The 17,338-nt window shown below is 44.2% G+C and overlaps 1 protein-coding gene across 4 annotated transcripts in view; it reads right to left on the bottom strand.

Annotated features, from left to right (window-relative positions):
• Positions 1 to 17,206, bottom strand: part of pof1b (POF1B actin binding protein) — a 22,072-nt gene extending 4,866 nt beyond the window's left edge. For 3 of the 4 annotated variants that reach the window (XM_030361467.1, XM_030361468.1, XM_030361465.1), the window contains exons 1-9: positions 16,502 to 17,206; positions 14,331 to 14,411; positions 4,504 to 5,006; positions 2,812 to 2,845; positions 2,436 to 2,516; positions 1,821 to 1,913; positions 1,463 to 1,576; positions 1,011 to 1,163; positions 54 to 179 (exon numbers count right to left, since the gene is read on the bottom strand). In XM_030361467.1, coding sequence (XP_030217327.1) covers positions 54 to 179; positions 1,011 to 1,163; positions 1,463 to 1,576; positions 1,821 to 1,913; positions 2,436 to 2,516; positions 2,812 to 2,845; positions 4,504 to 5,006; positions 14,331 to 14,411; positions 16,502 to 17,002 — 1,686 coding nt within the window. In that variant the 5' untranslated portion in view covers positions 17,003 to 17,206. The remainder of the gene's footprint in view (positions 1 to 53; positions 180 to 1,010; positions 1,164 to 1,462; positions 1,577 to 1,820; positions 1,914 to 2,435; positions 2,517 to 2,811; positions 2,846 to 4,503; positions 5,007 to 14,330; positions 14,412 to 16,501) is intronic. The other variant, XM_030361466.1, reaches the window with a different exon arrangement.
• Between the last annotated feature and the right edge of the window lie 132 nt (positions 17,207 to 17,338).

Raw genomic sequence — 17,338 nt, 5'->3', positions numbered from 1 at the left:
GAAAAAAACATGTATCTATTGTTTATTGAATGTGTGTGTTGTGATCGCCTCACCTGCAGGCTCTTCATCTCATTCTCCTTCTCCATCTTCAGGGCACTCAGCTGCTCCTGGTACTGACGAGACAGCTCCTCTGTCTTCACCTGCAAGGACGCACTGTTGCTGCTGCCCTGACCTGCCAGCTAGGGGGGGGGAGACGAAAACACGTTAAGCAGGGAACACATGGTGAGGCTTCAGCAATAATGCGGCCAGCGTTGCATTCCTATGGAAATGAGTGTTGAAGCCCCAACGAGCATTGACGCTAACCAAGGCGTAGCCTAAAGCTAGGACTCTTCGGCTTGACGCTACGCTCAAAGTGTAAACCGTTTAGGACTTTGACCCCGGTTGACGCTGACCTCTCGTAGCGCGTCCAAACGGAAACAGACGGAATTGAGGCTTTAAAGTGCTGAACTCACATCCGTTGGCTGGTAGTGTTCCTAACGCCCAAGCTAGCCTGGTCTCGCGTCATGCGTTGACTGCTCATGACGAAACGCCCAGGTGTGTCTACTGTCTGCTCAACACACCTTTTAATGAGAGGGCTCCTCTACTGCAGCAGGTGCCAACTGTACTAACTACAGTGCCGCCGTCAGCAACCATTCTGAAAGGCCGCGACGTTACACAGCAAAATAGGTCAGCACCAACTCGCCTCTACATGAATAATACACACTGGTAAAGCCTTACTGTAGGCAAACACAACGCCGCCGTTCCCACCTCCCGCTTAATTGGCGGGAGGAGGGATGTCGCAGATGTAGGGCGGCGGAGAGTGTCTGAACTTTGAGTCTTTTGGAACTTTCAATACAAGGGTTAAGGATGATTATGGTTCCACGTCGATGCGACGCAATAAACACGCAGACGCTTTGACGCAGTCATGAACCTGGTTTCGGTTTTAGTGACCGGGCCAATCACAGCCCTCGCTGCTGCGTCGCGAGGTTATAAGCGCCGCCGAGGCGTGACCGAAGCTCCGGCGGCGCTACCTTCTGTTTGAGCATGTCGTTCTCCTGCTCCAGGGCCCTCAGGCGGCCTTCCACCTCCTTGAGCTTGAAGTCCCGGCCGGAGTCTGACGTCTTGGCGCTCAACATCTGGCTCTCCATGGAGCGCTGAGAACCCTGGCTCTCCTGCAGGGACGTCTGCAACGCACACACACACGCGTTGTGAAACACACACACATAAATTACACAGAAACACAAATCACACACACATTTAAACGTCAAAAGCATGCACCCGCACGTAAACACATAAACCCACAAGCAAAATTCACCACCTAACATAGAAATGACTTAACACAAAAATGTATGACAACAACGAACACCTAAACACACATACAAATTATCCATATAACATAGAAATTATATAACACGCAAATGTATGCAGACCACCGAAATGTACACACACATGCACACACACACAGACACACACACACACCCACCTGTAGTTGTCTGTTGTTCTCCCGGACGACCTCTAGGAGGCGATCGTACTGCTGTGCCTGGTCTGCCTTGAAGCTCAGATCCTTCTCTAAAGACTCCTTGTCACTCTCCAGACGCTGGGAGAGAGAGGTTCAAAGCCAGCATGAGAGAGGGAGAGAGAGAGAGAGAGAGAGAGAGAGAGAGGCCGAGACAGAAACAGAGACAGACACTCAGAGAGAACATGAACCCCGCTGTTGAAATGAACCAACAACGAGTTCCTTGTTTCGCGTTTCTTCTCCGCGCTCTGCCGACCGGCAGCAGACGAAGCGCTGTGCGGTTGGCTTTGCTCGACAAGGGCCGTCGGTCGGTGGCGCTGCTCACCCGCAGGTCGTCGGACATGTGGAGGAGCTCCTCCCGCAGGCTGCTGAAGGTGGACAGAAGGAGACGCATGCTCTTGTCCGCCGTCAGGCGCGTCTGAGTGGGAAACACACACACACACACACACACACACACACACACACACACACACACACACACACACACACACACACACACACACACACACACACACACACACACACACACACACACACACACACACACAGTCACCCTCAGACTGACGCACTGTCTCTGTTTAATCGAGGACAGCTTCAACCTGCCTCCAGTACACATGTCTTGACCCCACGTGTGTGACACCACGGACAGGAACTATATCTGTAGGATGGCATACCCAAGTAGGAATACATGAAATGCACAAAAATATATAAATATATTTATATTGAAATTCATTGATGGAGGTTTACTTTAATATTGAAACCAAAATAAACGGGTCCATTGAAATGCAGAGGTTACATCCACCCCAAGAGTTTGAGATTCTGAGAGAATTTTTAGCTCTTATCGTTAACATCACAGCTCTGTCTGTCTGTCTGTCTGTCTGTTTGACTCGTCGAGTCTGACTGTCTGTCTGTCTGTCTGCCTCCCCTGCCTAGCCCGTACCTGCAGTAAGTAGCGGATCTGTTGTTTGGTCAGTTCAGACGCTCCTTTAGGGATGAGGGCCTCCACCTCCTCTCTCTCCATCTGTTAACCAACACATACGAGGCAGAACGTAAAGGAGTGTGGATCTTAGGTTTTCTTGCCATTCCATCTGATGTGGATTCTTGGGGTTCGAAAACAATTTTCAATTCAAAACAAATCCCTGTTCAAAATCGATTCTCCATTCAGTACAAAGGTATAATAGGGATGATAGGGATAGTAATATACACAAACTGCAGTAATGCAACACACATACTGAAATGACAGAATATTCTTAAGTTTTCAGTGTGTTTGGCCTTGTTGAGTTACTATATTTTCATTTCTGTGGACTTGTCCTTACCTTGTAGTCACTTGTGGAGTCGAGCTGATGTTTCCTGTATTACAGAGAGACAGGAAGCAGAGAACAATGAGGAAATATCCACGCTTTAAATAACAATAACAGACATACACGAGAACCGCATTAAATATATATCTCAGAAACCTAGATCCTAGGTTAGTTAGAGTCTAGAAACAGAAACTGCTTTCACAACAAGTGTTTGTCCTCCTATGATCAGCTGGATTCACTTCCTGTGTTCCACTTCCACTGGTTTATGTGAACTGAACTCAATGGGACATTTTAACTGTCCTGGAGCAGGTTCTTTGAATTTGATTTTTTATTATAAATTATTATCCATTCATCATTTCCAGATCGTTTGTTCATGCATTCATGCATCATCCGATCAGTTACCGTCAATGAACAAAATAATTGAACAAACGGAACAGCTGTTCACTGCATGAGTATGATCTTATCATGTTTGCGTTCTGCCCCAACAGCTCACACCATCTAGGTTCCCAGTCGCGTCCTCCAGCCTCCATCTTCACAGCGAGTCCCATTTACTCGGTCCGCTGTGTTTACCCTTTGTGTGCCAACTGGAAGCAGAACCAGCCTGGTTCTTTGAGGGTAATCCCTCTAAACCAGTTTGTTTGCTACCGACCGAAACTCCGTTTTTGAGAAGGACAACATGCCGATGCCAACGCTCGGCCAGACGCACCCTGGAATCAGAGCTGCAATCCGGACCCATTTATTCTAACGGCGGGGGGTCCTCTCCAAACGGGGGGTTGGAGAGGACGGCTCTGCAGCCAACACCTCCAGCTGGAACCTGGCCTCTCGCTCGGGTTACAGCTAGCGACCTGCCGAGGCCGGTGTCCATGGCAACGCCCTGCGTCTGGTTTCCAGAGGAACCTTAGAAGTAGACCTCGCTGCTCAACAGGAGCTGTCGAGAGTGGGTCACCCCGACGCAGTCATCCGGCCCGCGGGTGAAGAAAGAGATCCACAAAGATAAACGGGACTTGACGCATCCCTGCACGACTCGTGGTATTATATAGGAAGGGAATCTAAAAGTGTCATCTTATTTTATTTATTTCACAGGCAATAACTCTTATTTACTATCTGTCTATTGACCGACTCTGATGTTGTACTGTGAAGGTAAGACACACACATGCTTTTTGTGTGAGTCTTCACTAAGCTACGCCTTAGCCTCCTTGTTACTCTATAGGGGCGGAAATAAAGTAGTTTAGTGTAAAAAACAAGTTGTTCAACAGTGACAAATTGATATTGCCCTTTATTACAGCTCAGGTGTATTGCCAGAGGCATTCCCGGAGCATTAGCTTAGATTCACTTCGGTGCACACATGTGTGTGTGCGTGCCTGCGTGCGTACGTGCATGTGTGTGTGTAGTATGTTGTGCGTATGTGCAGCCTGCAAGCGTGTGCATGGGAACTCACACTCACATGCACTCGTGTGTGTGTGTGTGTGTGTGTGCATATTGAGATCCTAATCTTCAACCACGTATAAAGTATAAAAAGATTTATCCCGCACAATAAATCTCTTTACACTTCACCACTAAATCTTTATGTCTCACTAATTAGTGGATAGTGGACGTTTAAATCCCACCTACACATGTGTGTGTGTCCCTGAGTGTGCGTGCGTTTGCCGGTGCGTGCGTGTGCTTGTGTGCGTGCGTGTCAAGCGGTTCCCACTGGGGAGGACTCACCGCCCACGGATCTTGGCCACGTGCTCGGAGATGCAGGAGTGGATGTCGCAGTTCTTCCGGTACACCTCGGCCAGCAGCTCTCCAAAGAACCGGGTGTCCATCTTCATGACCTGGGGGTAGTCGCTCCGCTCGGAACGCTCTGAGCGCTCGGAACGCTCGGATCGATCAATGCGTTCACTGCGCAGGCTCCGGTCGCTGCGGTCACTGCGGTTGCTCCAGTCACTGCGGTCGACGTGATCGTTGCGTTCGCTGCGGTGCTCCGACATGGAGGAACGGACCACGACCTGCTCCACCGGCCTCTCCACGAACCGCTCCACCGGCCTCTCCACGTACCGCTCCACGATCCTCTCCACCAGCCGGGGCTGGATCACGTTGATGATCTCCGTCTCCTCCAGCTCCACCTCCTCCTCCTCCACCTCCTCCTCCTCCACCACCTCCTCCACCTCTTCAAACTCTTCCTCAGCCACCTCCACCCTCGCTTCCACATCGTCCACCAACTCGACCTAGAGAGAGAGACGGGATAAGGCAGCCGTGTGTCAAGAAAGGAGGGTTCTTTTGTATGGGGAACAACAATTTTAATTACTTTTTCTTTTTAAACCATTATCAGTCAATTATCAGTCACCAATCAATTCAATTAAAGAAACATCAAGACAATAACCATCTTCAGCTGTATGTTGCTTTTGTTCAAACACACACACACACACACACACACACACACACACACACACACACACACACACACACACACACACACACACACACACACACACACACACACACACACACACACACACACACACACACACACACACACACGGTGGATTGAGAGGTTATATAACCCGCTCCAGGAAGCAGTACGCAGTATGCACTGCTACCACGGAGAAGACAATTCACTCTCTACAAACACCAGTCTAAGACAAACGCAAAAACTAATCTGTCGTCAAACAAACCAGAGAATGCGGTCGTGTTTACAAGAGTAGTCTGAGTTCTTATCTCTTCAAGTGCTTCTTTGTGCCCCAAGAAGCAGAAGAACAACTGTTCCTCCATGGAAGTTCACCTGTTTGTTGAATGTAAGCCCATAGGGTAACTGGCAGCAAGGTTATGGTGTAGAATGATGATTTATTTTACGCAATGAAAAATATTGGCTCAGACTGAGAAGCAGATTCCATGAATGGCTTCTATAGAATCTTTTGGTTCCCTTTTTCCCTCCATTTCTTCAACTTTCATCTCTCACGACAATGACAATGAAATACGTTTATCTTATTCTCACATGTACAAGTCACAGAATTGGTTAAATTCTCCATGCATAGTATATTAATGCCATCGTGGGATTGCTTCCAATTCAATCAAGGTTAAAGGAGTCATTTGCTGGTTTAATGTTCCCCGAAAGTGGAATTATGAAAACAAAATTGTGAAAATTATTTTTAATTCATTTCAACTTTGAGATTCTATATTCTTTATATGTAATGTAGAAGAATGAGGCAGAAAACTGGGCAGCTTCCAGTGCTGAACAGTATAATAAACTGGTAGTACTGGGCAGCCAGTCAGAGTGAGAGAGGGCACAGCATACACTCCTTGATACTCTACAGCGTGTCGTAGCTTGTGGACGATTTATGTCCATGGGAGGTTGCCTCCATTTTGAAGTGTCTTCCTGTTTGAATTCTCTTAACATCCCAACAGCAATCAATAAATCAAATGCTTAGAGAAAAAAATAGAAAAAAACGGCTTTTGTGGCTGCCGCAGGCCAGTAATTAACCTCTCCAATCAATTAATTTGGCCGGAAATATATGATTAGATGCCCTACCGGTCTTTCTACCTATTTACCTACCCAGCCACCTGTCTGTGCACTCATTGCGCATGAAAGGAGTCTTCCACAAGACTAAGTAGAGCTATTGCTAAAGTCAGCGAGCCAGTCATGTATTTGGGGGAGTATCTTTGCAGGAAGGCCTGAAGTGATGGCTGGTTAAATTCTTTGTTTGGTTAGATACTTTGTTTGGTTAGATACTTTCAAAATCCAGCTCATTCTGGCTGGTTTCTCCAGATCTCCTACCCCGGGTTTACCAGGCATGTATGCGTGGCCTCACCGTCTCACGAATAACCCCACTGCCTGCTTACTTTTCATTGGTTCCTCCACCACCCACATTCCATTGGTTCCTCAACAGTGTCAACTTGAAATAATTAAAAACCCACGCAAATTGCAGAAAGCCAAACTGACAAGATAAGCGGGAAATACGGATAATAACGCTAGATTGTTACAAAAGATGACAGAGAGTCCATGGGCGTAACCCATCGGTCTTAAGTTTATGGTTTGGTGAACTAGCTTGGGTGTGTCAACTGTTAAGCCCAAAGTCAACAATAACAGGTTGAGCCAAACACTTTGGGCATTTGTGAACTATACAGTGTCAATATGCAAATTTATCCTTTACTCCCTGGGGCAAGCAAACTCTCGCCGTTACAATACCTGTCCTCTACTAGAGTGTCTTGGGGAGACTGTATGATTAACAAAGAAGTCACCGACTTTGAATGACCATGTAATGGCTACAACCAAGAACGGTTTTGCTTGACCAGATTCATCCCGTTCTCCTCAGCTTAACCAACCAATCACATCAGAGCCAACAGCTGTAAACAACCTGCCTTTGTAAACATACCCATATCTCGAGTAGACCCAACCTTTGGTCTGGTGTTCAACAACCTCATCTCCAACCATTTTTCCAATCATGCAATGAATATAAAAATGAAAAAGACACACCCTCTTAATCCATTAACTTCCACCCTGATCACTGATATACATTGATCTAAAAAATGACTGTGCATCACGTTCCAGTTCAAGCCGACTGATTCCCGGGGGAATGATAGATTACTCACTACTTGCCCAAGGCTCGGGCGGCTGCCATGGGAAGGCCGATGTGCCTACAGCACAGATGTGACATACAGCCGTAGAATTAAATACAGAGGCGGTAGATCATGATATTTATCAAGTCTACCATCTTTATTATCCCACACTGAGTTTCATCATGCCTCGCCCTGCTTTTACAGTTCACTAATCTCCAAAACATCTTAGCCCCCGTCTGCTTTAATACGAGCCCCTTTCAAAGTTGTTCACTGATTGTTGATTTTGTTCTGCACACAGCATGTTATGATTCACATGCTATGTCTCAAATCAACACATGCTAGCTGACGCTTACCACAATAGGTTTCATTTGGGGAAACGTGTCATATTACCATACTGCCATAATAAGAACTTTCCAGAAGCCTGGGAGCGTGTGAAGTATGGGAGTTTTGCGATCAAGGGGAACGTGAGTGGGTTGGGGTGTGGTCGGGCCTACATTCTCCACATTCCATCATGGAGAGGGATGTCGCAAGACACACCATAAGCTGACAGAGAGAGATTAATGGTAGTGCTACATGATGCAGTTCAAACCAGTTCAAAGGCCCCAGCGCCCTTTGGGCGACGCAGAGGCAAGTGATTTTCCACTATCGGCGTTACAAATCGGAGGCACAGGTTGAAAACAGATGCTTTTATCCAAAGTGATCAGTAATGCACACATTGACACACCGTCGGCAGAGTCAACCATACAGCGACAGCCAGGAGCAGTTAGGGTTAAGTGTCTTGCTCAGGGACAAAACAACACTCTGCTAGGAGGAACTGGGGATCGAACTAGCAACCTTTCGGTTACAAGACAAAGGCTCTACCTCCTGAGCTAAGCCGACCCTTCAGGGCATTTATACCCTTTCCAAGGATTTAAATGCCCTGGCAATATTATCCACCAACTCTTTTTTTTGTATTGCATGTGGCAACAGATCAGGATTTATGTAACCAGCAAGTCATTTGAGGCTGAGATTTGCTGCCTATCTGCATGGCCAAGTTTTCTGCACACACTCAGGATTTCGTCACCCATTTTGAGAGTGAATTATTTGTATTCATAATTTCTATTGAAAAATATATTTGTCCCACTTAACTGAAAAGAAAAAACACTGTTCCTTTAAATCCTTTTGAGTTTTATTAATTAGAATTGGTACCAAATCAAACCCACAAACACCTGCCATATTTTTTGATTGAGCTTGATGCTGAGCTAGCGGACAGAAAGTTGTAAAAAGTTGTGCATAACTTAAACACAAACATATAAGCTTGGAATATGGTTTGGAAAATACTGTCACTAAGTAGCTTCCTTTCTAAAGACTAAATGGTTTAGAACTGTTTTTCTGCCAAAATGAAAAGATTTAGGAGATCACGCGTTTTCCTTTTAGGTTAATTGGGTCCTATGACAAATGTCTAGACGCAAACCACACAGAAGATAGGCCCCTTTAACACCCATCTATCCCATAATTCAACAGGCAAAACAACCCGTCATCACCTCGTGTTATCTCATCGTGTGTGTGTGTGTGTGTGTGTGTTGGTTTGGTCGTCATATTTACTCGGGTCAGTACAACTGATGCCACGGGGAATGCAACAACATGAGACGCATGTTATTTTACTCTAATAATGGTGTAATTATGAGGAATGGGATGTTTTCAAAGATGGCGGCCCTGATGTAACGATCGTGTGACTAAACGTACAATTAACCAACCATCAATCAATATTTGGTCATATCTAGCTTTAATTAAGCCTGGTCTTTGTTGACTCCTACAACAACAAATAATTGCTTGAGTTATATCACGCAATACTGATTAACTTATTACAAGTAAAAAACGAAACAAAAACAAACAATAATAAATACAACTTTAAACTATACTGTAAGTCAATGATATGCCAAATTCCAATGTGACCGTGATTTCTGCCAAGAACTCACTAATTTCTCCACCACTGTTAGGGGTAGAAATTCAGACATAAAACTGTTGCAACAGAGACGATAAGTGTTCCCAAACAAGCAGCAGTTCCATGGCCGGAATGAATACAGACAAGATTACCTCGAAATAAACAAATAACATTAGCTGACTCTACTAACGAAGAAACCATAACAAGAATGACTTCTGAGTCTTTCTAGACCGTAGCCCCCAGCCCACCCAGACAAGAACCAACAGACACCAACATTACATCAATAAAAAGGGGCGGCAAGAATGCAGTGCCTTCAGGTTGTTGAGACCAGCATCCCAAACATTTGCCATGAGTAGTAAAAAGAACCATAAAAAACATTAATTTTAATAACACCAAATTCTGGAAACATCTTTAGCTCTCTGACGATGATAAAGATGAGGATGAGGTCGAAGATGAAGAGGGCAACACCGAGAGGGCCTGAGCCATGCCATGATTCAACCTTTGTAATCTAATGACCCCAATGACACGATGGCTGGGATAGCTATGAGGCGTGGGCCTTTTTGTAGCTTAACCGTTAAGTAATAGAGCCTTCTCGTCCAAATCCATTCGTCACACCTGCTGGATGATAGGCACCATTATTCATTCAAAGGCTTGATTCTTTGCCCAACCCTTGATGATATCATTCCGGAGAAGTCGGAGGTAACACCTTGTTCTGGCTGTGGTTTGACATTGACATTTGATGTAATCACATGTAATTGTCGGCATATTTCTCAGTTTTCGGTAAGAATGTTTTATAAATACATCTAATTTCTTTAAAACCGAGTTCATAGTAGATTGTTTTGCATTTTTTGTTTTGCATTTTTTGTAAGTGATTATACGACCGAAGGGTTCTTGAGAAGAAATTAGGCTCCTTGGAGGCAGGCTCTATTGTGAGGCTAACTGTAAAGCTTGGATTTTGTTATGGTCCGTCTACAGTCACTTCCTCTAATTATGAGTTCCTCATATGGTCTGGCGGTGGTGGTGAAGTCTCAGTCAACAGCCCGCTTTCCAGGCCAAAAACCTCCAGCGAACCAAGATGGAACCATCTTCCGTTGCTCTTTGTAAAGCGTACACAGTACCCACGATTTATTTTGAACATTAATTATTACATCCACAAATTCTACATTTAGCTTCAGTTGGTTTCTGCTTATTTCCTCTAAGTTGTTCAAGTGTTCCAAAATGTGCTCCCAGAAGTCTTCCGTGACAATGTGGAAGCTAAAACGGTGATGCTAAAATGAAAGACCAAGGGCCAATTCCCCCAGTAGAGTTTCCCTTTCCTCAGGGCTGAGCAAGAGAGATTGCTACTCATGTGATTAACCATTTAACTACAATCTTGATTTTCCCTCCATCTCCTCCAGTTAACGATGCAAATGAACCAAATGACTAGGGCATGAAATTAACCTACAATAACGGAACCTGTTATTCAAGACTTTACAAATAAGATTCAGACCTTTTCATTCCAAGGGTTTCAGAATGAGTGTTGACTCTTTTGAGTATGTTGAGGTTAGCGTCCACAACCATTCGCAAACTACTTTAGGCAATATTCCCTATTTTATCCCTTCTTGCTCATTAGCATTATCAATCTCACTTGGCAGTAAACAAAGTAGCCTGACTCGGGTATTGAGGAAGAAAAGCATTTAGCCAAATATTTTCTAGGGTGTGGAAGATGCCACTTGGATTGCCAAACAGCATAGCAGAATTTTATGTCTGTTCGAGTTTGCTGCCATTGCCTCCGCAGTCACATGTCATGATCACAGAGAGAGAGAGGCAAACTTCAAGCAAAGTTACTTCTCTCAAACATACAATGAAGATATAATTGCCCCATTGCTTTGGGCATAGCAAGAATTGGGTTGGGTAACATAATAGATGCTTTTAAACGATAAAACAAGAATAGATCTCCATTTCCCATTGACTGTACTGCCTCACATCTTTGCCGCAGTCAACTTGTTTTTATCACACCCTCTTTCGCGGTATCCTCTACAAACTCTGAGAAATGTTATTACATCTTGAGACGCTATACTTATAAACTGTTGTAATAAATTACTTCTTTGTTTCAATACATTTCCTTAAAAACGAAAACGAGGTAAAAACAACCCCTTGAATTGTATACATCCCGTATATATTCACATATCACAGTGTTATGAATAGCCGGAAACTCTAATCTTGAAAAATCTGATTTTTTTTAGTATGCTCATTTTAGGGAATAGCAGCGTTTAAAATAGCTTGGTGGTTCTGACAGTGGTCGAGACGGTGTTTCAAATCTAGCGAGAGGAGGAGATGACTCCTTATTTATTTTAACAGGTGGCTGTGAGGCTTCACACTAGATGTCAAAGGGATTATGGGAGCAGCCGTAGCTTAAAAGCTTCTTCCTTATGCCTTTGTTCTAAAAGCAAAAGAACAGAGTCCATCAAGTTTAAAGCCCAAAGACACATATTATACTGTGATCCATTTGAGCTGAGTCTTTTGGCCTCTCAGTTATTGTAACCTCAGGGCTTTCTGAGGGTTTGCATGGAATTTATATACAGAGCTCAAACATTCTCAACGAGAGCACGTGTCCAATGCACAGTGACTGTCAATTAAATCCAGCTGGCCTCTTCAAGTTCAAGCATGCGCGCGCGCGTGCGTGCGTGTGTGTGTATTAGGGCTGGGTGATATCGATATTAATCACATTATATAATTTGATACTGCTGAAGCCTGAAGAAACCAGAGTGTTCATTAGTTAAACCATACACTTTTGTTTATTACCATATTGTGATAAGGGAAAATTTAATCACATTTAAATATAAACATTTAACTTCACAAACATGTTTATCTGCCCCCAGCAGAACAATATAAAGGTAGCTTGCCTTGTAACCTATTGAAAATAATGCAAATAAAAATAAAAGCTCTGACTTGTTTCACATTAAACTCCTTTGGCAGGGCTTCAGAAAACATCTTAAATCTTAAAGAGGCACAACCAATGCATAAAAAGTAAAAAGGTGGATGAACAAAGGCCCTGGCACATGAACTGAACTTTATTATATAAAATATGAACTACGTAGTGCTTACGTAAATGCAAAATGTAAACATTGTAAAACCAGATATTATGCTACATAAAAAAATGTGTTTAAAACTAAAGATATGTGAGTGACTATCACATCAAACTCCTTTGGCAGGGAGGCAACAATCTCAAATGTTTGTAAAGGTTTATTTCTGCTGTGTGATTGGCTGTTAGGTAAATCCATATCAGAACTGTTTTTTGTTGTTGTTCTTTTACTTTTATTTTTTTAATATCAGGCATTTATGTCTAATGCTTATCGTCGTAATCTACGTGAGTTTTATCGCGATTAATAATCGTAATCAAATTATTGCCCAGCCCTTGTCTGTATTGAAATGCATGTATATATACGAGTAGGGTGTGCATGTACCCTTCGGTATCTAATGACTTGATTTGATTTCGATTCTTGGTGTCAAGATTTGATTGAAAATCGTTTCTCGATTCCCGTTTCAAAACTGTTTGCCGTAATGTAAACAGACAAAGGCAAACCTAATACAAAATATATAAAGTAAAATACATGAAGAAATACGTGCAAATAAATAAACCGATTTTTTGGAGTTCGGAGGGTGTGAATCTTTTTTCCCTCACCCATATATACTCATGTGATTCCAAAGCCGTGTTTACTGTTTCAGATTGTATCTCTAATAATTGGATAATTGGAGTATAATGAAGAAACAAAACAAAAGAATTGCCTAATTAGTAATGCATTCTGCCTTATAGCCGGAGGTACAATTCAAGCCATTAAATTCCCTGCCAATATACACCTGACTGCCAGCCAACCGTTTCTGTTGTTAAGTGCTCTCACGCTAGAAAGAAGAATTTATTTTCCTACGTAAAGAGCCTAAATTAGCCTCTCTTCCCTCAGTAAACAGCTACAATGGTTTTCTGAAGAAAACCCATTAGCCCATTTTTTTCGGAAAGAGAATCCCCTGACTCATCTTAGCTGTCAACAAAAGCGTGATTGTCATCTTGGGTGTCTCCGGGGGCGGGCTCACACGGCCATTTTCTACTCGCTGGAGCAGAGAGGTGTGGTGGCACTGAAAAGCTTGTTGTCATAACAACAAGTTATGACAACTGCCGTTCAGCATTTTCTGACTGACTAAGCACGATACACTTAAAAACTGCAAGTTATCGAGCAAGGCCAACAACAATATGACAAAAAACAAAACAGTAGATACTATTTTAATAATGTCAGCTTTCAACAGATTAATAAAGTTATCCAAAAGGAATCAGTGACACTAAAATAACTGTTGACGTCGTTCATGCTCTTTAAGCCAATCATATCCCTAGTACCTTTGTACAAACTAAATCTACTAAACATTGAAAACCTATATGAGTCACCCGAGTCTAAATAGTGAAAGCTGATCTGACTCCTGTCGCTGCAGGTCGCACATTGTAGGCTTGAGATCAAAAGGAACACACTGGCCGAAGCAGAGACTGAAACCGACACGCCCAGAGAGAGAACCAACGCTACTGAGTAAGTGTTTTCTCAAGGCCTGCAAGCATGGACAAAGCTCCTAATAACTGTCGCCATAAAATCAGGGCAGGAATTTCAGGATATAGCTATTATTTTAAGGAGCCTAAGGAGCTCCGCACTGGTTGCTGTGTGGCATAGCTTGTGTTGATGGGTGTGCTCCACCGAGCCTCCACACCCATCGGCCTCAACGACCCGTGTCGTCCCTTAAGACACCTGGGCCATATTCAAAATGTGCTCTGGGTTTCATATTTCGGTAGTTTGGCCCGTAGTGCTGTAGTCTTACTTTACGACATAATCACTCACGTCACTTTAGGATTATGAGAACACATTCACACGTTTCACTTTAAAGGCAATTTGGACCAAAGTTAAGGGCTGACACACCTCACGGTCGAGTCAGTTGAATTTGGACCAAAGTTAAGGGCTGACACACCTCACGGTCGAGTCAGTTGAATTTGAAGGGTGTGCGTGTATACGAGCGCATGTGCACGTGCGTGTGTGTGTGCGTCATTACTCCTCACCTCCTCCTCAAAGACACAGGGCTCAGGGCTCTTCACTGGGCTGGACATGCTTATCATGGAGGAGATGCTCCCATTCATGCTCTGTTAGGACAGACGAATGAGGGAGAGAAACAGGGGGGGGGGGGGGGAGAAAGAATTTTAGTCAAACGTTAATTACACCATGGTAACACAGAAAAAGCCCACACTGTCAGTCAAGACTGTTCGAATCAGAGAAAAACAAAAAGCTCTTCTCCTCCTCGTGAGGGATATAACCCGATACTAAAACACTGCCAGGGAGGGCTCCAGGTCAGGGACAGAGGCCAGGTTGCCTTGGCAGCAGGGCCATTGGTCGGGCAGCTATTTCCTGCTGTGCTGCTGCCCTGCTTCCATTAGCACCGACTGTCACACAACAAGGAGCTACACAAACAGAACCACCGACGACAGAGGTTCAATATAATCCATGTATAATTGTTTGTGAAAACGTTATGAATTAACCATTCAATTTGAATAGGTAGGAATTGTACATACCACAATAATCACTAAAATAACTAACTAAATCACACTAAGCACACAGACCTTGGGTGCCTTGAAAGGCACCTCTAAATTAAATGTATTATTATTGTTAAGCTACCAAGAGGGAATTCTTCCAGATTCCTTTATAAGAGGCTGTGAGAAGAACCAGTGTATCTGTGCTGCTGCATTATGGGTAGGTTTCTGGGACAACATTGGCAGTAGGCCTATCTCATATCTTATAAGCTACCAACTATCTTTACATAAACATGTGTAAATTTCAGGTAATTCAACATTGTGGTTTCCATGTGCTGTAGGCTGGTACAGCTTGTGTTATGGTACGTCATGAACAGAGGAGCTCTGTAGCGCACCGGTTGACTAACGCCGTTGCCCTTGGCTGTACTTTGACCTCAGGGACCAAACATTAATCATTATCACTGCTGAACACTATCTCTGACCTGTCATTATGCTGTCAGTGGTGACAACACCACTTGGTTTGGTTTATCCTGTTTTAAAATGGAATTTCAGTGGCTCAGCATGAAGCCCTCATCAAAGGAAAATCAAAAAAAAGTTTTCCTTCTGCTCAAAACAAAACTCCATTTGAAATTCAGGCTCATATTGAGTCCTACCAGTGGATAGACTTAGGCCATCTGTATTTAATTGATGTAGGCTACTATAAGCCCATTGTATGTGCCTTATAATGTAACGGACTGTTATTGGTAAAAGTACACTAATACATTAAGAAACAACTACGGTGTTCAGATTAATTTCCCAGCCCTATGTGTGAGCTCACTGGATCTTTTATGAATCATTAGGTTGTTCCCTGTCCTCTAAACTAACTCCTGAACTGGGCATGGCCTTCCCCTCTCAAAAGCAGGGAGTGCTACGAAGATGAAAAGGTCTAGGTGTGGTTCTCTGCCTCATTAGGGAATGCGTTTGGGGTAAACGCATTGATTCAAAGAATTGTATATTCGTAGAAGCCTTTAAGCCCCCAGCACCTTGTCCCAACAGGCCACCACTTGTAAGACGCGTATAATTTCCTTGCCAAGAGTGAGCTAATCAAACATCATTCAATGTGTTCATGTGTCAAGTCAAGTCAAAAGGGATTAGCCTCCTGTAAGGGCAGGGGTTTGGTTTGGTTTGTTGTTGTTCTGAGAAAGGCGTCGTTGCCTTTCATTTCGGGACACATGACATTCTTCATCGCGTGCACCTATGCATTTGCATAGTAACTTAATGTCGAATTGTGGTTGTTCCTGTTCCGTGCTCCTAAAGGCCTGCATAAGTCGTGGCAGACGCAGGTGTAGAGAGGGCGTCACCGTGAATACCTGAGATGACTACAGCATTTCTCAGACAGGGTGGTTTGCTTACCCAACAGCCAGTGCGCCATTTAAACCTGATAAGACTGCTGATTAACCTAACGTGCTTTACGACGTCATACCACCGGTGACTTACCACGAGGCAGAGAAAGTTTCGAATTTCCTATTCTGTAGCAGTGGCACCTATTAACTTTGCAATAAAATCGTAGTCAGATCAATAGACATAAGCCAAGTAGCCTTCTAGATAGGCTGTTGACGAATAAAACCATAGATATATATAAAACAGACAGGCCTATAATAAAATATACAGTTGAGTGCATTGTGACAACACATGGATTAACACAGGCGGACCAACGACGAGCGCACCTCTCTCAGGCTGTGCTGCTGGTAGCCCATTTCCGAGCTCTCCTGGCTGCTGATACTGATCCGCGGTACGTTCTGCTGCATGTAGACCTGCTGCATCATCTGAGGCATGACCTGGGAGGTCATCATTTGGGGCATGACCTGAGCGGTCATCATCTGGGGCATGACCTGGGTAGCCATCATCTGGGGCATCACCTGCGAGGTCATCATCTGGGGCATCACCTGCATTTGAGGCATAGCCTGGGGCATCACCTGCATTTGAGGCATAGCCTGGGGCATCACCATGAACTGCTGCTGCTGCTGCTGCATTTGCTGCTGCTGGACGGGAACCAGGTATCGAACGGATTCGTATGATCCATTTAAATTGTACGGCCCCGAGGAAAGTGTGGTTGACATTGAGGAGTTGGAGGGTAAGGTACGGGACGACGAGTCCGAGCAGACGCTGTAGGTCCTGTAAGACGTCTGGTGAGGGAGAGACAGTGCTGGGGAACTTAAGTTTTCCATGGGTGCAGATGAGAACTATAAAATAGCAAAAAACAAACAAAGAACAAAAGATAAGCCTTCTTCACAAAAACTCGCCAAGCTGTCCACCTCGAAAAAACGCCTGTTGACAATGTTTGACTTCAAACTTTTGCTTCATGTGAAACGCTCGCAGTGTCCGTCGCTGAAGTGAAACCGCGCAGTTGTGGGACTCGTCCTACAAGGAAGAGGTAAACGAGGAGAGCTCATGTAGGGCGGGGCCTCGCCAACTAAGTTTTCTGGATCAGTGGGCGGTGACCCACCTGTAGTCGGGTATCCTCTGCAGTTTAAAAACGCACTGATGTGTATGCCTTACCTTTA

The sequence above is a fragment of the Gadus morhua genome, chromosome 7 (assembly GCF_902167405.1).
Source record: "Gadus morhua chromosome 7, gadMor3.0, whole genome shotgun sequence".
Classification (NCBI taxonomy): domain Eukaryota; kingdom Metazoa; phylum Chordata; class Actinopteri; order Gadiformes; family Gadidae; genus Gadus; species Gadus morhua.
The sequence above is the reverse complement of the archived record's forward strand: the minus strand, read 5'-3'. Positions and strand labels throughout refer to the sequence as shown.